Genomic DNA, 21,168 nt, shown 5'->3' with positions numbered 1-21,168 from the left:
TTTAGCCTTACATGTTTTTCATTGGTTTCAGGATGGGGACCGTGGACTTTTGGGGGCATTTTGGAAGTGATTTCTGAGGTGTATTAGAAAAAGAATTTCCTTCTGAAATCACAGCCATACCTGACGCGCTTAGATGTTTCCAACACTGATATCTAGACATCACCCAAGATAGGCCTAGCAGTGGCTGAAGCTGCTGGAGCCTTACGCATGCTGGGGAGAAGGTCTTCAGTCCTGTCAGGGGTCGCGTGCTACAGCACCTGATGTGTTATAACTTTTCTTTGTAGGATGATTTACATGCATCTGTAGGATGATTTACATGCATCTGTTATCGTTTGAACTTTTCATACGTTCCATACATTGCTCATAGACATCCCTCCGCTCCCCTTAGTGTCTGATCCTGCCTCCCTTTCAACTTCATTTCCCCTTTTTATTGTTGTTAATAATGCCCTGAGTCCGGTTAGGACTGGATATAGGCACATGGTTATATTGTTGAGGCCATGTCCTCAAAAGAGGATGACTCTCCCTTTCTCTACAGCTCTCAGTTGCCAAGAGTTCCTCCAATGAGGTTGGAGCCTCAGGGGCCCCTCACTTTCATGGACTTCTAAATTATCGGTTCTATTATTTTATGATGTTGACGTTACTTTTCTGGTAATTTCAAAAAGAAAAGGAAAGCTAGAGACTAGTCCCATAACCAGGAACTTTTGTGCCTAATCATCAAACCAGTAGACATTTCTGACGTTGTATAGCAAGACAAACATGGCCTTATAACCCATGGCCAAAATCTTGACCTTTAGATTCCATTCCTTACCCCGTGGGCAGGCGTACACTTAGCACCAGAAGGGTAGCCAGTACCTCATAGTAGTCAGGAACTTCATGGAGGAATACCCTTAAGGACAGAACATAGATCTCCTCAAAAGTCAGGGAGACACGGTCCAGAATGGTTTATTTTCTTTTCGTTGTTGTTGGTTGGTTGGTTGGTTTGTTTGTTTGTTTGTTTGTTTTGAGATAGGGTTTCTCTGTATAGCCCTGGCTGTCCTAAAACTCACTCTGTAGACCAGTCTGGCCTCGAACTCAGAAATCCACCTGCCTCTGCCTCCCAAGTGCTGGGATTAAAGGCGTGCGCCACCACTGCCTGGCTGGTTTATTTTCTTATCAACCTATTTTCTTAATGGAATGGTGGTTTATTCCAGAGGCTGCAGATGATGTCAGGAGGAGGGCAATGGGAAGTTATTGATCAGAGTAACCAGAAGACTCAGATAGATCAGAGGGCTAGGCTTCGAGATCAAGCATATTGTATACAAGGGTTTATAGTGGATCATAATATATATTTCAAAATATCTTTGGTAAATTTCAAATATATCACCATAAAATGGTAGCTCAGGAAGTTTATGGTTGTGTTGTATATACTAGTTAGCTTGATTTAATCATTTCACATTGTGCTCTCTCTATCAGGAAAGAACTCTGTACTGTGATCTGCTGGTTAAAAACAACAAACAATGAGAAAGTGAAACATTTTCTTTTGCAGACTCCCTGACCACCAACAGCTTAGAGAACAAGGGGCTGTTGGACTTGAACATCCCCTGTGGAATTAAGGAACATGGTGGCACTTCCCAGTGGAGCCATCTCTAACTCTTATTGATTGCAAAAGTTTATTTTACTGACTTCCCATGACCTTATTTAAATTTAGCTATGAAACGCATCCAGCATTTGACTGCCCAAATGTTCCCCTACCTGGAGCTGTGTAAATTTAAATGCAGAATACTTCCTTTTGAAATAATAATCGTGGATATCAAAGCTTGGTACTGGAAACTAAGTTACAGATATTTATAGCGGATTCTTAGAACCCTGCAGCTCTTGTAAGCAGAGTGCTGGTGTTGAGCGAGGCCTACTTGTGAGGTCCGTTTCTTGTCCGTGTGGCTCGGAGGCCTGTCTGCCCTTTGTCAGTTTTGTTGCGTATCCGTGCTTATGGCACTCCTCGTGTTAACTTTTGGTTCTAGATTCTGCACAGTCAGATCTCCACCATTGAAAAGCAGGCGACAACAGCTACGGGCTGCCCTCTGCTTATTCGCTGCAAGAACTTCCAGATCGTACAGCTTGTCATACCCCAGGAGAGAGACTGCCACGACGTGTACATCTCTCTGATACGCCTTGCACGGCCAGGTAGGCAAAGAAACTCGGCATCTGACTGTGTGACTTCTGGAGAGAGGCACAAGTCACGTGACAGGGTTCCTGTTATGCTTAGGAATAGCAGTTTTAGGGCTAGCTTGTTATTCTTGCCCAAATAATCACCTGACACATTAACCTTGTTCTTTTTGCAGTCTCCTCTGAGCTATTTACCACACAGGTTTCTTTTGATAACCTTTGTTATTCTTAACTTTCCTAGATTGTGGTTATAATGTGTTTTTCTTTCAGTCTGAAATCACTTTAAAAAAATTATACAACTTTGTTAATTGAGTCACTTGGTATGAGGCCTAAGACAGAAACGTACAGGTTGCTTAGTGTGGAAAACATTTGTATCCAGAACTTCTAGTGTGTTCCTCCCCACCCAGAGTGACCTACTTCCTTAGGTTGTTTGTCTGTTGATCTGTTTGTTTGTTAGAGACAGGATCTTACTGTGTTGCCTTGAGTGGCCCAATGTCACAGGTTCCTCGGGTACAGAGTCACAGGGCTGAGAGCCACTGTATCGGCTGTTTTGTTCAGATAGGGTTTTGAGGGATATATGTTTGATTTGATCATTAGGAACAACTGCCTAGGGTTTTGTTAGCATCCATGACTGTTGGTGAAGTTCCCGTTGGTTCTCCCATACAGAACTTCCCCACCACACACACACACACACACACACACACACACACACACACACACACTCACACGTGGTGGGAAGAATGTTTGGACATGGAAAATGGGCAGTCTGTGTAACTGTCTTGTTCTAGCCTGCGTAGTATTTGAGTCTTTAGCTGGAGACTTCACTATATTAAATACCTCCAGAGAAGTGCTCCTTGACTCTCTGCCAGACTTGTGTGAGCTTGTTCAAAGGAGGTATGCATCCAGACTTCTTGGGAATTACAGTAAAAAGATACCATCGAGGTTGTACTTCAGAGTCACATGGAAGGCTTAAGTAGGAAAAAAGGATAAGAGCTTATAGTTTCTTTACAAAATGATGAGAAGTTGGCGACCTTTGCAAGGCACTGGGGCCTGGGTCCTGACTTCTCTAGGACAGGACGGTAGGGAGCTTAGAGCCAGTGCTCCCTCATGGAAGTGGGGCCTGGGAATGGTCACAATCTGGTGGTTTTGACTTTGCTTTGTTCTTCTTTCAAGCTGAGACCTTTCCCCACCTCCTAGCGTGTTAAGAATAACTGCAGAGTGAGCCAGAAAAGCAGTTGAACTCTTTTGGAGGGTAGTCTATAATTGGAATAGCGGTTCTGGGAAGATGTAGGCAAGGCTGCATACAGCAGAGCTTGCAGGAGGAGTTGTGTGCCAGCAACTTCTGTGTCACTGATTAATGGATGTGCAGGGTAATAAGTGTACTCCAACTGGATTAATGGGATTTAGGAATAGCTGCAGAACTGGGAAGGGCTTAGTAGCTGAAAGAGTTGCTCTAAGGGTGGGGAGGCTGTGGTGGGAGCGGAAAGTGTTCGGACTTACTGTGAGGGTCCATCTGCTTTTAAAAATGCATGTGTTTTCTTAAAAGGTGACATTTCGGTCACTAGATTTCAGATGGTGTCAGTATCTTGATTGGCTGCCCTTTCCATAAAAGAAAACATAGCAGTTAATTTAATTAAAACTATGACCTGAGTGGATTTAAAATGTCTGTAGCATTCTGAAACACTGGGATTAAAAATGTCAGGTTAGGCAATGCACGGTGTTTTAGTAAGTGTGGGAAGACATACAAAGGCTGGGCAGTTCTAAAGCAACTGCGTGCAGCGCTGAGACTGTGGCACGTGACCCGCAGGACTGAAGTCAGGGAGATGAGCAGAGGTAGAGAGGCTCCGTCATGAGGCACACACGGTTTGTCACAGATCATCAGGGCAGAGTTGACAAAATAAGTCATTATTCCCCCTTATAGGCGAGTCAGAGTAAGGAGAGGGAGGGAGAAGGGGAAGGGGAAGAGTTAGCTGGTGGAGGAAATGGGCAGGGTCCTCTGTCACTCAGAGTCTCTTCTGGTTATGTATTTCATCTCTTGTGGATATGGTTAATTGCAGGGAACTACAGAGGCTTTTTTTTTTTAATTGAAAAGAAAAAAATGTTCGGGAGTCCAAGACCTATGAAGGAGCTATTTTATTTTCTAAGTTCTATAGGCCCTTAGGATTTCTGGGACTACTAAAAAATTGGAAGAAATTTCACTGCGTCTCACGTAAACAAAGATGGATAAGCATCTGGTCATGGATTAGAAAGGATCCCAGTATCAGATAGTTCTGTCAAAAGAGAGGTTGGACCCAAGCATGAGAAGTTCCGTTAACCTGGTAGGTCTGACGCACTCGTGAGCATCTGAGATTCTCTGAGGAAAGGACCTATGTTTCTCAGAGGGTTCAGTTTTCCCACATGCCCTATCCCTGTATTCATCCTTCTAATTTGCCTCCTGCTGTTTATTTTTGTATCAATTATCTTACTACTTTAGTGTTTGTGTGTCCTTCAATCTTAAATAATTTCTTATGTTTATTTTCCCCTCCTTTCTTTTTTAAATTACAGTCTTTTAAAGTCATCTTATTTCCCAGTTCGTCTGCATATTTCCCCCGCTTTGGTGGCGGGAATCAATCCTAGGACCTTATTCATGCAAAGGGCTTACTATACCACTGTGCAAAGGGCTATACCCACAACTCTGTATTTACTATAGCTTTCAAAAATCCCATGGTTGAGTTTGTCTCATCTGCTTAATTTGAAACTTTTATGTTGTCTAAATCATTGACGCTTGAGCAAATTTCCGGTGGCAGTTTATTTTTGTGTGTGTAGGTGTACATATTCATGTGTGTGTGGTTGCATGTATGCACTCGTGTGTGGAGGCTGGAGTACTACTTCAAGTATTGTTCATCGAGAGCTGTCGCATCGTTGTGTTTTTTGGTTTGTATTTTATTGTTTTATGTGCATGAGTATTTGATGGTGTTTATGTTTGCACCATGAGTTTGCAGTTTCTAAAGAAGCCAGAAGAGGACAGCAGATCACCTGGAGTTAAGAGTAGCATGTGGTGCTGGGATCTGGTGTCTGGAAGAGCAGCCAGTGTTTCCCTTCTGACCCCCTCACTGGAGTTAGCCAGATGACACTTCCTCTGTGAGAGAAGAGCAGAGGGTCAGTCAGCGAGCGACAGGTTCTATGTTCAGTGTCTGCACTTGGTAAACCTGAGTTTGCTCCAGGGAAATTCAGTTTTCTGAGGGAGAAGACAGTGGGGAGAGAAGGAAGTTGAGCTGGTGTGGAGGGACTCCTGCTTCCCGGGCTCAGAAGACACGGCGAGCAGTGGGGCTAAAGCAACGAGAGCTCACATCTCCGCGCCCTGACTGAGGCATTATGCATCTGACTGAGAAACCAGTCAGACTTACCGCCAGAAATATTCAAGCTTAGTTAATTTCATGTGATATTTTATGAATTCTCCCTTTGCTTTTCTGGATAGAAAAATGCTGGTCTGCTTTTGTTCGGGTAATTACATTGTCTTGGTAGGTAGTATGCCAGAAGGTATTAAGACAGTTTGTAACTTTCTGCACTTTAAAAAGGCAAGCTTGAAAGTTAAAGGTGCCTCTCAGATTACCCCCATAGATCAGAATCTGGGTTTTGTTTTGTTTGTTTTCATTGTTGTTGTTTTGTTTTGCTTCTGTTTTTTATAGGAGGAGGGCCAGAGTGCCCTCCTAGCCAGGACACCTAGGGTGGGGTCCTTGTCACTGCAACAGAAGTTGTCTTGTTGGGTGTGGTGGCAGGGACTTGTAGATGTGGAAAGTCTGAGGAACACTTACTATGTCGACAGTGAATCCGCTGAGGGAGTTGGCCTTGCTGAACAGGCCGGTATTTTTCTCTCTGTTCAAAGTTGCCGATTTCTGTATGATGGAAAGCTTCTCTACAGCAAAGAGACTAGTTCACGGACAGAGAGAGCGAAAAGACTGTACTTGTGAGACACACATCTGATAAGGGATTGATATCCAAAACCATATAAGGGATGTAAACTCTGTGTGACAAACCTCATAATTCAGGTCAGAATTACAAGGGGCCTGGGGTGAGAGTTCTGGAACTTTTTGTTTCTTTAGAAAACAACTATGTTTGCATTTTAATCCCAGGTGTGGGATAGGAGGCTGCTTCCCAGAAGCGGACTATGATTTGCCTCGTGCTCTAGCAGAGGCATGCTTTTGCCAGCTGTGGATAGTTTCTGCGATTGTGTGAAGTTTGTTAGTAGTCGAGCTCTGTCTTAGTCAGGGTTTCTATTCCTGCCCAAACATCATGACCAAGAAGCAAGTTGGGGAGGAAAGGGTTTATTCAGCTTACATTTCCATACTGCTGTTCATCACCAAAGCAAGTCAGGACTGTAGCTCAAGCAGGCCAGGGAGCAGGAGCTGATGCAGAGGCCATGGAGGGATGTTACTTTACTGGCTTGCTTCCCCTGGCTTGCTCAGTCTGCTCTCTTATAGAATCCAAGACTACCAGCCCAGAGATGGTCCCACCCACAAGGGACCTCTCCCCCTTGATCACTAATTGAGAAAATGCCCCACAGCTGGATCTCATAGGGGCATTTCCCCAAATGAAGCTCCTTTCTCTGTGATAACTCCAGCTGTGTCAAGGTGACACAAAACTAGCCAGTACAAGCTCAAAGAAGAAATTAGATTCAGATCTCGATCTTTCTTTCTTCCTCCCTCCTTCCTCGCTCCCCTTTCTACCCTCTCTCCCTCCCCTGTCCTCTTCCCTCCCCTTTTTCCTTTTGTCTCCCTTCCTTCTCTCCCCCTTCCCTCTCTTTCTCTCCTATCTAATGATAGGAGGTGGAACAGGGAGGGGAAGGATAAAGGGTTGGAAAAAGAAGAACCCAAAAGACCAACAACAGGGCCTAACTGAACACGTCTAAATGGAAGATCTGAGCGGGAAGCAAGAGAGAACTCAGCATCACTAATCACTAGGGAGATAAAAAACAAAAACCACATTGAGATGCCACGTGACATCTATTAGAATGGCAAATGTGTAAAAGAAAGGAAACTCTGAGATCAGAAAGGAGATGCAGAAAAGAGAACTCTTGTATACTGTGGGACTATAAAATGCTTGTCACCAATATCGAAAACATTGTGTACACTCCTCTAAAAACTAAACATAGAGCTACCATCAGATTCACCCAACAGATTTGAAATCGTTACGTAGAAGAGGTGCCTCCTTGCATGTTCTGTGTAGCAGCATCCACAGTAGCACAGTTACTAGCCTGTGTGTTCATCAGCTGATGAATGGGTAAAGAAAACGTTCAGTGTCCATAGGCATCAGTTACTTTTCTATTACTCTGATTAAAATATCAGCAAAGACAATTTATTTGGGTTTGGAGTTGCAGAGGGTTGGAATCCAGAAGACAGCTCACACTGGAAACTGAGAGCTCACATCTTCAACCACACCCAAAAAGCGGGGAGAACAAATTAGTAGTGGGGTAGGACTATAAAACTCTCAAAGCCCTCCCCAGTAATGTGCGTCCTCCAGCATAGCTCCATGTCCCGTAGATTCAGTCTCCTCCTCAACAGCACCAACAAGTGAGCACTGAAACACGTACGTTTCTGTGAGATGCTCCACATTCTGATTTCCGCAGGACATGATGGATAATAGTGAGCTTGGAAGAAGGCAAAATTCTCTCATTTGTGAAAGTGTGGATGCAAATAGAGAACCGTGTGTGAAATAAAATAAGCTAAAGGAAGACCATACGGCATATCTGCTTAGGTTTGGAGTTTAAAACTGGTGCACCCATAGATGTGGGGAAAAGGACAAGTGGCCATACAAGGGAAGAGGAGTGAGAAGAAAGGTCTTATCCAAGAGTCCAAAGGCCCAGTTAGGAAGAATAAGACAGATTCAATTTTTTTGTTGTTGTTTACACAGCATGAGAAGCTTAGTTATTAATGAGTATCATACATTTTAGCACTGTTACGATTTCATACATCTCCTCACAAAGCCATTTATTATGTCCAAGTAAGTTACTTTGATTTAATCCTTCCATATAGTATTTAAAAGTCCTGATGGGACTTGCAGGGTGACTCAGTGGTTCAAACTGCTTGCTATGCAAGATTGAATACCTGAGTTTGATTCCCCTGATCCCACGGTGGAAGGAGAGAACCAACTCCTGAGAGTTGTTGTCAGACCAGCGTGCCTGTGCCAGGACCTACACACACAACACACTCACGCACATGCACACATACACATACACACATGCACATGTGCACACGCACACACATATACACACACGCACACACACACACTGAACACATATACTCACACATGCTCACGCTCAACACACATACACACACACTATACACACGGGCACACTCACACACACACATGCACACATAACACACACATTCACACTCATACACATATACATACATTCACATAACACACACTACACACACACACACACACACACTAATCTCAACACCACACTGATCCTTATAAGTAAATACCTAGAATTTATCATTATAAAAATTAAAAAATATTCTGTAAACAGAATAGCCCTAGGCATTTTTAGTCTAATTTAAAAAAAAAAATCTTCCCTGGTGGCTGTTAAAATTTATGTCTGATTTTATGATAAGCAGTGGAGTAGGAAGCATAGTTATGAAATGGGAACCAGTCTATGAAATTTACATCTGTGCTGGGGTACGCACATTACATAGTCCCCGATGTACAGTGTGGGCAGTCGTCTGAGTAGGAGACTTACCCATAGTACATTGGCAAGATGCACATTTGGTCAACAACGATATAGAGGCTTTCTTGCCCTCACGGAATTTTAAATTGGGCCTGAGCATTTGATTAGCATCCCTTTCTATAAAAATGCCCCACAGAAGAGAAACCATTTTATAATTTCAGTGTAAGCCTAGGCTAATGTCTTCCAGCTCCAGGGTGATGGTCCCGTTCATGGTTCTTGGTCTTGTACAGTTTCGCTGTTCAGCATCAGAGCACACACAGAGAGCTGTCAGTCATGCCGAGTTTTTCTCTTCCTACCTTCACACCCATTTGTAGACGTTTAACAAAGGGAGCTTAACTCCCATTATTACCACCAGGGAGCTGAAGATGTCTCAAGAGATCCATTTGGCATCTCTGACAAACTGCATCTGCTAACTGCATTATGGCAGCCGAAGTCTGAGTCATGAAAATGGTACTCAGTAATGGAAAAGATGGGTCAGAGTTGAACCGGCTGTTCCCAGAACAGCACCGCAGTCGTCTCTGCTGTTTCCCAGTAGCTCATATGACAGGTCTGGTCTGGGAGTGTGTCTGTGCACCTTTCTTATCCACAGCCTGTTCTGTTTTAAAGTTTAGAAAGTGATACCAAGAACACTCAAGTGGAGCATGGTCTGTCTAGTTGGGCCTCTTATGGGTCTGGTGAAAAGGATTGAGTCCTTAAAAATGCCCCTATCTTTCTTCAGAACATGACCATGCCGTTCTTCTTCCATGTGGGTGAGTCAACTTAACAGTGGTCAAAACAAGCTTGCAGCTGAGTTTTCCTTGGCTCCTTGCTGGTGGCCAGCTCCTGGATAGGGCCTGCAGTCACTTGGAGGAGCCTTAAATTGTCTGCACAGAGGGCTGTCAGCAAGCTGAGAACTGCGTGGGAGGACCTGGGAAGACTGAGGCACATGTTGGAGGGGGACAGGAAGTTTAGGTGGAGGAGGGGAAATGGGGAAGAACTGAGCACTGCTGTGTGAGCGCAAGGAGCACTGTGATGCTGAGTGTGACCCAGCTCTGTGACCCCAAGTGAGCTCTGCTCCTCAGCCTCCTTTGCCTTACTTTTCTCATCTTTGAAGCAAGGATTAGCATTAGTGTGTACCAGCTGGATCGATCGGTCTGTTAGAACAAAATCTAGAATAAAACAAGACCTCTTCTTCCTCCTCCTCCTCCTCCTCCTCATCATCATCATCATCATCATCATCATCATCATCATCATCATTATCATCAAGAGTTAAGGCTTGCACTTCTAATACAGTAGCCACTGGTCACAGAACTGTCCCTGAGCTGTAATAATACAACTACATGTGGAGTCCCAAAAGCCGGAACAAAAATGTGTATTCTGTACTAAATTTTGTACTATATACATGTTAAAGTAACTGCATTAGCTGTAGTGGATTAAAATATTACTAAATTAATTTCAGTTTCCTTTTCATTTTTAATGTGGAAACAGGAAGTTTTGTAATTACGGTGTGGGCTACATGATATTTCTGTCGGGCAGTGTGCTGAATTGTATACTTCCCTTATAAGGCGAGGCCAGAGCAAAAAGAGCCAACTGCTAGGTTTTATTGGGAAAAGGGAAACCGTGAGGCTGGTAAAGCTGAAGGATGGCGTTCATGGTCCATCCCTCATGGGCTCTAGGCACAGGCTGCTGTGCATTATGAACTGGTTTTATTAATTACTCCTATAAGTATCCTAAGAGCAATACAATTATATGTAGTTGTTAAAAAAAATACATGTTTTTTAAATGGAAACATGTGACAAAATCCATACCTTTTGTAACTATTTTGTTTCTGCTTTCTTAATATTGTGAGCATCAGACCTGTGTCTCTCTTAAAATCCATTCCAAATCCAGACGTGATAGATGTCTGATGAATCCCTACATTCCTAATTACTTTTATGTTCCATATTTTATGTGTTTTAGAAACTGCCAACAAGGAGACACTGGGCTTTCTATGGGGAAGGAGGCTCCCGCTGAGTTGCATACAGATGCCTCCAGGCCTTCTTGTCACTGCTGGGTGCCCTTGTCCCTGTGCAGGGGGTGGGAGGCTGGGACAGTGAACTCCAGCTGGGACAGAGTGGTCGCTTGATTTGGCTGTGCTCTCTTTCTCTTGCAGTGAAATACGAGGAGCTCTACTGCTTTTCCTTCAATCCCAAGCTGGATAAGGAAGAACGGGAGCAGGGCTGGTTGCTGGTTGACCTTAGTGAAGAATACAAGCGGATGGGCCTCCCTGATAATTATTGGCAGCTCAGCGATGTGAATAGAGACTACAGAGTGAGTGGCGCCATTTTAATGGAGTACAAACACTTAACTTCTCATGAGGTTACTGTAATGTCAGTTAGCATGGGATAGCCTTTATCTCTTCTAGATTTTGCAGCTCTTTGTAGATGGAGTCAGACTGTCCCCACATCTTTCACTGTGCTGGTCCCTGTCCCCTCCAGCTCTGGGGATTGAACCCTGGCTCTTATGCATGCCACATGAGTAATCTGCCACTGTAGCTATATCCCCAGCCCATTCTGCCCTTCTCTTCCAACTGCACCTAGAGTGACCATCCCTCAAGGCCATCCCTCCATACTCCTCCTCTTAAGGGGTGAGCATTTGTGAACTCCAGACCGCCCAGTGCAGACTTCGTGGCCAGCAGTTGATGAGAGAGCTGGCTGGGACCCTGTTCTCCCATCACATCTTTTTATAGCACAGGGGACGATTAGTGTGGAAATCCGAGGGACCCTGATGGCAGTCTGGCACCAGCCTCTTGATATGCTCACTGTATTCTCAATTGGTACATAAGGTCACCAAGGGGCTCCCTAGAGGGATATGAAAAAAAAAATGTGCCTATACTCCCAGGAAGGAGTGCCAAGTGAACCTCTTGTTCTCTCCAGTGAGGAGTTCACAAGTCAGAATTAATTCCTAGTGCTCCAGGGACTTAGCAAGAAAAGGGAGATAGAGACTGACTGGGGAGTGGCGGGGAGAGATGATAAATTCTTCTGGTTTAACCCTGTAGTGTGTTTGTGGGTATGCATGCTGAGGCTCAAGCCCAGGGTTCTGTGCATGTTGTGCAAATGGCCTACCACTGAGATGTACTCCAAGCCCACTCTACCACCTTGTTCTCCTTCTTTCATTCACAATTAGATACTTTGACAGCCTCTCTTCTTATTTAAATAGTGCCCATGTTTAGTGGCCATTCATAGTGACATTGAATCTCCTCTTCACATTCTTGTTCCTTTGTTTCACAAGATTGTATATTTATAGATACTGTTTTGCTTTAGTTACTGTTATTGTTCATGTAGCTATTATGAATACATCCCAGCATGTTTTTCTGATCTTCAGAACTTTTGATTTATGATTTTTTTTTTTTTGAAATAGTCTCAGGTAGTTCTGGCTGAACTCAAGCTCACAGTTTAAGGATGGCCTTCAGCTCCTGGTCCTCTTGCCTCTTGTAAAGTGCTGAGGCATAGAGCATGCTTCCATGCCTGACTTATGGGGCGCTGGGCATTGAACCCAGAATTTTTACACGCCAGGGAAACACTCTGCTTTCTGAGCTACATCCCAGTTCTAATCATTAATTTTAATCATGATTTCTGCTTTTATATATTGCTAGTCTTTGTCTAAATTTGACACTGTATAAGGTCTACAGCTAACATTTTTACTAATTATGACTCTTATAGTTTGATACTAAACCTTACCCTAAAGTCGGGTGGGTTTTCATTATTGTCCACAGTATCTCAGAGATACATATTATTTGAGATATCGTTGGTTCCTTATGATAATAAATCTTCCTTGTAATTATGCATAAACTCAATAACGATACCTAACATAATCTTCATGAAGTGCTGGGTTAGTATAATTAGCCTGATTGCCCTCTTGCTAAAGTCAACTTTTGCACCAAGTGTTTTAGCCGAAAGGTGAGAAAGTGAAGGGGAATCTGACTTTTATAAAGGAAGTTGGATGTCTTCGTTCTTCAATTATACAGCTGTCCTTGAACAAGGAAGAAAAGAGAGTGAAGCCCAACCAGTGAATAATACTTCCTCAATGCTGCTGCTGACTTTCTGGATGACTTTCCCCTTTAGAATTAACCATCACAGATGTGACTCATTTGTGCATCGTAACTGGAGCCCTGCATCGCCCAGACGGAAAGCTGTGTGTCACTTGTCATTTCTTTTCCAGAGAAACACCCAGCACTGTAGGCCTGGCCCTTTCCAGACTGCTGTGACAGAAGAGGTGAAAACCTCGGGGGTTTTCTGATTTGAGAAATGTCAGAGGAATATCTTTAATTTACTGCCAGTTTAGAAATGGAACAACACTTATCTTACATAGCAGGTTCTGACTCGTCACCCACTGAGGACATTTTATCTCAGCCTGCTTCCTGAGAATCTGAGTTTAAGACTGAGAAAAAGAGGTATTTACACGTTGCATAAGTCCTTTCAAATGGGTGGAGTGAGAAGAACTTTCGAGTCACACACTGAAGATGTCAGTTGAGTGTGAACGGCCTGCAGCCGGAGTCATGGTCATCTCTGTTGTCCATGAAGCACCTATGACACTCACTTGTTGATGGCTAAGTCTGTAAGAGCAGACTTCGTTTTATAGACAACCCTGAAGTTACCTCTATTTAGATCAAGTGATTGGTGTCTGTTACAAGGTAAACTTTTAGTCAGGCTAGGGATGTACCTCTGAGGTAGAGTACCTGCTAGCATGCAGAGGCCCTGGTTCAGTCCCTGGACATTGGAGGAAAAAGTCGCTCAGTCTTTCTTGTAATATAAGTTAAAATATGATCTAAACCTCATATTTAATTAGATTTGTTTTAATTTAATTATATTATTTAAATTTAACTAAATTAGAACTTCGGTTCCCTACAGCTAAATCTTAACATGTTATTTGACATTTTATTAGTTACTTTGCTCATAACTTCATTTGTCATACATTTCTTGAAGTAAGTTCTGGGATCCAAATATTTAAAAGGCGTGTCTGATGTTTCTCAGTTCCCAACAAGTCTTACCCCAGGTCTGACTCAGACCCCCTGGATAGCATCTTGGATGGATACCAACTGTGTAGGTAAATACACTTACTGGAAGGGTATACCCAGGTCAGCAGAGAGCAGTTCTGAGAATGTGACCATTTCTGCTACTCATTTCTGTCCCAGGTCTAATAGTAAGAAAGTAAGGACTGAGACAGAAATCTCAGGCCATTCCTGAGGAATTGCAAAACATGGTAGCATAAGTTCTGTTGTGTGGCGCATTCTTCGTTACCAGAGTTTGATTACAACTTGGTGACCTAGTTATAAAGTGACAGCAGTGAGGTTTGGCATCTTCCTCGTTATTTAGTGTGCAGGTCAGTAGAGTTCTGTATGCCACATTGCAATTGCAAGTGCAGTTGAACTCCAGAACGCACCTTACAAAGCTGACACTGTGCCCATCAAACAGTAGTTCTCTCTCCTCAGGGTTTAGCATTCACCTTCCTGTATCTATGCATTAGACGCTTAGACACTGCATATAAATGGAATCATGTGATATTATCCCTTTATGTAGCTTTTACTGCAGAATTTAGTTCGATTTTTCAGGGTGGCTAATATTCCTATGTAAGTAGAAAACATTTGGGGGCCTGTATTTCTCTCATCTATCAGGAACAGCGCCACCTCTGGTGAGGATGTGTGAATACCTCTTTGCAAGTCTGCTTCGCCTCCTGGTGATTTACCCAGAGAGGTCTCTGGAGCATGTAGTAATTGAACTTTAAAAGTTGGGTCAGAGCCAGGTGTGGTGGCGCACACCTTTAATCCCAGCACTTGGGAGGCAGAGGCAGGCAGATTTCTGAGTTCAAGGACAGCCTGGTCTACAGAGTGAGTTCCAGGACAGCCAGGGCTATACAGAGAAACCTGTCTTGAAAAACCAAAAAAAAAAAAAAAAAAAAGTTGAGACGGACGGACAGTCTGTACTGTCTCTCATTGTGCCTGTGTCGCTTCAGAGTCTCACCAGAACACACGGCACAGGGTTCTGGTTTCTCTGAGTCTTTGCCAATGTGTGTTTTCAGCTTTGGTGCCCAGCCCAACAGTTGGGAGGCAATCTCTCAGTGTAGTTGATTTCATTTCACTGGCGGTTATTGGTGCTGAGCTTCTTTTCATGTGTGCTGACTTAACTCTGAGTGTCTTGGGAGTTTTTCAAGTCTTTTGCCTGTTTTCAGTTACACCATTTGCTTTTGTTGACATGAATTTCCTTATGTATTTTGGGTAGTAAACTCAGAGGGAACATATGATTTGGAAATATATTCTTCCTTTTTTTTTTTTTAGTTACCTTTATATTCTTTTGGTTGCTCCTTGGGTGCATAAAAGATATTGTTAAATGTAGTCTCCACCCCCCCCCCCCAGTGCTTATTCTTTTGACATTGTACATAAGACACCAAAACCAGATTTAATGGGAAGCTTTTCTTTCCTCTTGTACTTCTGTGCGAGTTTTGCATCCTACTTTCACACCTTTAATCCATACTGAGTTAGTTTTTGTATAAGGTCTGAGGGCCCACCTTTTCCCTCCCGGTGTGAATCTTCTGTTTTCCGAGTAACTAGATAAGAAGCCGTGCTTTTCCAGGAATGGTTTTGGTCCCTTCGTTGGAATTGCTCAGTTGCCCATATGACGCTTATCTGTGGTCCCTCCAACATTGATCGGTTTGTCTTAATGCCAGGGTCACACTCTTTGGTTACATGTGGCTCTGTCACCTACCTTGAAATCACGCAGCATGAATCCCCAACGGTTCTTTAGAAAAAATGGAATCTCTTGAGAATTCATATTAGTTTTCAGGTAGATTTTTGTATTCCTGAATAAGGGGCCATGGAGACTTTTGATAGGCTTTGCCTAGGATCTGTCGGTTGCCTTGGGCAGGGCACTAACTCCTAGTGGGTCTTCTACTCTAGGAATTCAAGCATCATTTGTGTCTTCTGGAGAAGTGTTTGTTGTGTGCAGGGTAGGACTTAGTTTTCACTCAGGAGCATTGCCTACTTCGAAAGGAGGATAAATTTCATTCTTTAGTTCTGTCCGTATAAAACCGTTTATCAGAAGTCAAGTTAAATGACACTGTAGGCCTGAGGGTATGATCATCATTGTCATTGTCATTATTATCAATGGCATTAGTGGATGTTACAGGTGCTTCAGCTTCTTAGAAATTCTAGTGGAAGATGTTCAGGGTGCCATATACTTTAGCTTCGACTGATAGGCAGTGCTCTAAAGAAGCAGAAATCCTTTAAGAGAATTGTATTCAAGACAGGGTGTGCCAGTCCGCTTGGACACAGCTTGGATGTGGTTGACTGGGCACAGGTAGGGGAGCTTTGGCCTGTACATTGGTTGAGCCATGAAGGTCACAGTCTCCTCTGGAGAGTGGTAACTCTGGTGTTATAGAAGGTAGCGACTGTCCTTCACAGTAGTAAGTGAAGAGGGCTGTGTGCCCTCAGGACATCAGGACAGCCTCTGAGTGGTGGTGTCAGTGTGAAAATGCGTGTGCACTAGATAACTTTCCTTTCCTAGTCTTATTTCAGCCACAGTAACATCATGGTGTGGCTGAGCCTCGCTGGACAGGTTCTGGCTTTGGGAGACCTTCAGAGGGTCTGTCGGGGGCTGCAGAATCCTTTCCTCTCCTCTCGACTTTCAGAAGCTTAAGTGCAGTATCTTGGGTAGTCTTCCATTGTTCAGATTATCTCACTTAGCAATAAAACTTTTCAGTTGCTTTGAGTTGCTGTTACATGGAAGAGTTTATGTGATTCTCGGTTTACTGAAAGCCTCCTTACTTCCTTTTTAAAACTGGTTATGTTCTGGACACGGCAGTCTGGTGCAGTGACTACGTGTCTGTGGTCCTTGGGCCAGCAGGCGTGGTGTGGGTGTGGGTGTTAATGTTCTAGTAGCTTGCTTGCTTAATTGAGACAGATTCAGACACCAGGCTGCAATCATGGGGAAGTGCAGTATCCAGGGCCTCATCCTAGCTGTCTGGGTCCAAGTGAGTTGGGCTTTATGCGCTTGATGAGCAGGATTCTCTGTCAGGGTACTCAGGTCCACATGAGACCTGTGGTCATTCCCTTTAATGGCTTCCTCCATGATTTTTAGCAGTCTGGTTAAGGAAGTCATTGGAAGCTGGCAGGGAGAGCGGCATCATGACGGAACTGTTTGCAGCTCAGAGGCTTGTGGGGTTTTACTCCCTCAGTGTGGTAAGGGTGGGTCGAGATGGCCAAAGATAAAATATCCCCCCTGTTGCCACACCCATGTGGATTTTGTTGCTATGACTCCAAAGATACTTGACTTCCAGGCACTAGGCAGTTGTTTAATGAAGCCCAGGGAACTACTTGTTATCTGATAGATTGGCTGATGGGAAAGCCAGCCACTCGTCAGCCAGTCGCAGTCGCCAATGCCAATGCCAAGTGCTGGCATTTATTTTGACTCTGGTAGTTCTAAAGTGCTCCACCATGGGTATTGTTTGATTATTTTTTTTTCCCCTCTTCTTATCCACTTCGTAAAATACCATTTCTAAACTGTCAGTTTTGGAGATGAGAAAAGCCAAGCATCCCGTGTAGTGTAACCTGGCTTCCTCAAGGTTGGGAAGCTGCAAACTCCCCGCCGTGTGCCGTGTGGTAAGCGGCTGACTTCCTAAGCTCCTCTTGGGTAAGGTACTGGGTCCTGCTGCTGCGGTTCCTGCCAGGGGACCACTCACAAAATCAATGCACTTGAGTCACCATGACAGCTGGCACACTATGTGGTAATGGGAGGCAGACCATGAAATCCTACCTAGAAATCTTCCTGGGAGAGGACCCGAGAGGACACTTCTCAGGAGAGTGGGACCAGGCAGACTGGGGAAGCGTGGAAGAAACTTGAGAAGACCAGGGGCGGGGGTGTACAAATGTGCCAGGGACACAGAGGTAACCTGAGGATGCATCTGCCGTGATCACATTTTAGTAGATTATCCCCACACAGGCTGCCGGTCAGATACAGGCATCTAACGTGTCTTTGGCCATTAGGATGCAGAATTAGTTTGTACCTTTTTGGTAAAAGGAAGTCTCAGTTGTTACTGTCCTCCCCACATAAAGAAAAGGGACAGCGCACAGTCACAGGACATTGGTGGTCGTTTGGTTTTTCCTTTGGAATGACATCACAGTACCAGCAGTGCTTCATCTCTCTGAGTGGCTTCAGGTTTCCTCGAAACAGCCTCTGTTGTAACTTGATGAGGAAGGCTAAGATCTGCAACCTTTAAGTGTGTTGAAATGGGATTTCTGGTGGGAAATTGCACGTAGTGTAATGTGATGCCTTAACATCTCTCTGTTATTTTCTGGTGACAGGTTTGTGACTCTTACCCCACGGAACTGTACGTCCCCAGATCGGCCACGGCACACATCATCGTGGGCAGCTCCAAGTTCCGGAGCAGACGGCGATTTCCTGCCCTTTCCTACTACTGTAAAGAAAGCCATGTATGTCTCAAAGCAGGCCTTGGTTTCACACTTTGTGTTTATGTCTTAGCCTAAATGGGAATTTTTCTAGTGCCCCCCGTGTGTCGATGTCTGTCTGTCCATCTGTCTATTTGTCTTTGTCTCTTTCATTTCTTCTTTGTGTGTTTATTTAAATTCTTAGTGGTACATGAATATCCTGTGAATGGTGTGAGACAATCTAGTTCCATGTAGAAACTTACTTACCCTCTATATGTATTTGGCAATAAACTAATGGTAGACTCAGACAGTGCCCAAGTGTGATCAGCTACATGAATGAAGTCGTCCCCTGTGGTGGGGCCTGGCTTTGATCCTGGGATCCTAAAGGAGGCTGTAGTAGCAGCCATCACTTCCCCTCTCCTGGCAGCAGATGAGGAGGGATAGTGTGCTCCCACATTTTAAAGGAAAATTCCGAGAAGCAAGGGCAACATTTCTGCTCACATCTAGTTACCAGAACTATATGCAGCAGGCATGAACATGCAGTCTTGTGGGTAGCCATGCAAGTAACCAAAATTTAAAGCTTTATTTCCAAGGAAGAAAGGAAAACAAATTTGGAGGAATAACAGTGATCTTTGCCATCTACTATAAAAATTATTTGGCTCAAGCCAGGCAAAAAATGTTTGATTTTTTTCATGGTTAATATTGTTTTATATTCAAAACCAAGTGATGCTATGTGTGTGTCATTGTGTGTGCATGTGTGTGATTGTGAGTGAATGTAATTTACCTACAGTCAAGGTGGAGCAGCAGCTGTCTGACCATACAGGAGGCTTCTAAAAATATTTTGAGCAAGGCAGCTTCACCACCAGGCAGCACACAGCCTTCTGTGTTGCCTCCTTCAATAGAAAATACTCACTTGGTGGTGAGTTCTGTTCTTTGAAAGGATGCATTTTCATCCACTGTTCTTGCTCTGTTCTTTTCCATGAGATGGGGTGTGGAGAAAGTCCACTTTTACCTGTGTTATTCAACTCCAAATATGTTTGAGGCCACACAGGAACAGAACAGTGTTTAGAGGCAAAGGATGCTGTGACTCCTCTTTTTAAAAAATAGAATTAGTAAGGTTATGAGAGTCCATGTTGTTATACTTTAAGTTGGGATGCCGGTAACATTCAGACTTTGTAGTTCATTGTCGAGGTGAGATAGGGTTGGGATTTAGATGAGGGGAGAGGATCACTCCTCCTTTCAGCAGTAGCATGGGGGGCGCGGGGTTATTTAAACAGTGAGCCCAGGCTCTATGCTACTTCCTTTTCAGAGAAAAGTGAACCGTTCTTGGTTGGTGTGACTATCGTAAGGGTGGAGGTGGAGTATGTCAGATAGGATTGGATCTTGAGGAGGTAGGCCTCAGAGGCCTGTCTTGCTCTGATGGCCTTCATGATGAGTTTCGGATCTGAGGGTGAACTCGTCCCACAGCTGGGTATATTGCAGAGCAGTGGTCCTCTCCACCAAGTTTTAGCTGTTCTTGCATAATATCACATAGACATATTTCCAAGCATCTCTCTGTCATGCTGTCACTCTGGAGACACTGGCTGTGTGACACCTGGGCTCCCATTTTCACATCTCTGTACAATCTGGTTGCAGGGTGGAATAGTAGTCATTTTTGTGTTTTATAACAATATTTGATGGCGGTGTCATGTCCAAATGTCTGAGTGCTTCTGGGTGAGGGTTTGTCCTTAAGGAAGTACCACTGCTGAGAGTGGACTTCTGTGGCTGAGTGGAAGTCGGGTGAGGCGGCCTGTTGGCTTCCCATGCTCTCATCGCTCATATAACCCATCCGCAGGATGACGGGCCATGAGGTTGTACTGGGAGTGGTGGAATAGGAGGCTATGGGGGTCAGGCCTTGCAGTATCATGACAGGGGAGGTCATCCTGCTCCTGCAGGCGGTTTGCTGGTGGGATGTGACTATAGGCTGGTGGGGAACTGAGGCCCATACTTAAGCGAGCAGAACCCTTATGTGATGAAGACGCTTGCATCGAGCTTACACAAAAACCAAGGGCTTCTTGGTTTTACCAGGTATCAGGATACCCCATAATATTGATTTTAAGCCAGTTGCTGTATGTGGGCCTTGGGGAGCAGATCAAACTGCTTTATAGGTCATGGTTAGAGACTTATGAGCAGCATTCTGGGTGTGGTTTTTACTGAGAGTCACTTCATCCTTTGTTCTCTGTTATTATGCTAGCATTTTTAAAAGTCACTTTATTTTAAATTATGTCCAACATGGTCTCCTAGCTTCACAGCATGCATTTCTGGATGATTTCTAGTCTGTTAAGACACATTTTTCTGAAGCAGTATGGCTTTCTTGCTTTCTGCTTCTGCCTGCCTGCCTGCCTGCCTCACATGCCTCCTTGCCTTCCATTCCCCTGTCACTGCCCTGCTGAACTGTGACCCTGGCCCTAGGCCCCAGTTTCCTAGAACCACGACGATCGCCAGTCTGCCGCTGAGCTGGTCTGACATTCCTCTTAGTTGTCAGGCTCCCCATTCCACAGTTCTTGGTCTTTAAGAGAGGAGCCGAGTGTGGTGGAGATTTCTCAGGAGACACAGGCAGTCAGAGCTCTGTGACTTCCAGGCTCATAAGATTTATAATAAGTTCTAGGCCAGCCAAGGGTACGAAGTGAGCCTCTGTGTCAAAATTAAAACAAAACAAAAAAGAGACTGAGAAAAATCTAAACAATCAATCAAAACATCCCACCTCCTCCATTGAGGTGTGTGTGTGTGTGTGTGTGTGTTTTCAATAGAAAACATGCTAAGGCCAAGTTTCTGGATTGATGCCCTCATTTGCTTATTGTTGTTATAAAACAACAGCATACACTGAACACAATCAGCCTGGGGGAGAAAGAGTATTTATTTGGCTTACAGGCTACAGTCC

At 44.1% G+C, this 21,168-nt stretch overlaps 1 protein-coding gene across 1 annotated transcript in view; it reads left to right on the top strand.

Annotated features, from left to right (window-relative positions):
* Window positions 1-21,168, top strand: part of Mtmr7 (myotubularin related protein 7) — a 79,427-nt gene that overhangs the window by 24,875 nt on the left and 33,384 nt on the right. The window contains exons 3-5 of the mRNA XM_021218840.1: window positions 1,998-2,160; window positions 10,983-11,140; window positions 18,165-18,293. Coding sequence (XP_021074499.1) covers window positions 1,998-2,160; window positions 10,983-11,140; window positions 18,165-18,293 — 450 coding nt within the window. The remainder of the gene's footprint in view (window positions 1-1,997; window positions 2,161-10,982; window positions 11,141-18,164; window positions 18,294-21,168) is intronic.

The sequence above is a fragment of the Mus pahari genome, chromosome 19 (assembly GCF_900095145.1).
Source record: "Mus pahari chromosome 19, PAHARI_EIJ_v1.1, whole genome shotgun sequence".
Taxonomy (NCBI): Eukaryota; Metazoa; Chordata; class Mammalia; order Rodentia; family Muridae; genus Mus; species Mus pahari.
This window is presented reverse-complemented; position numbering and strand designations above follow the sequence as displayed.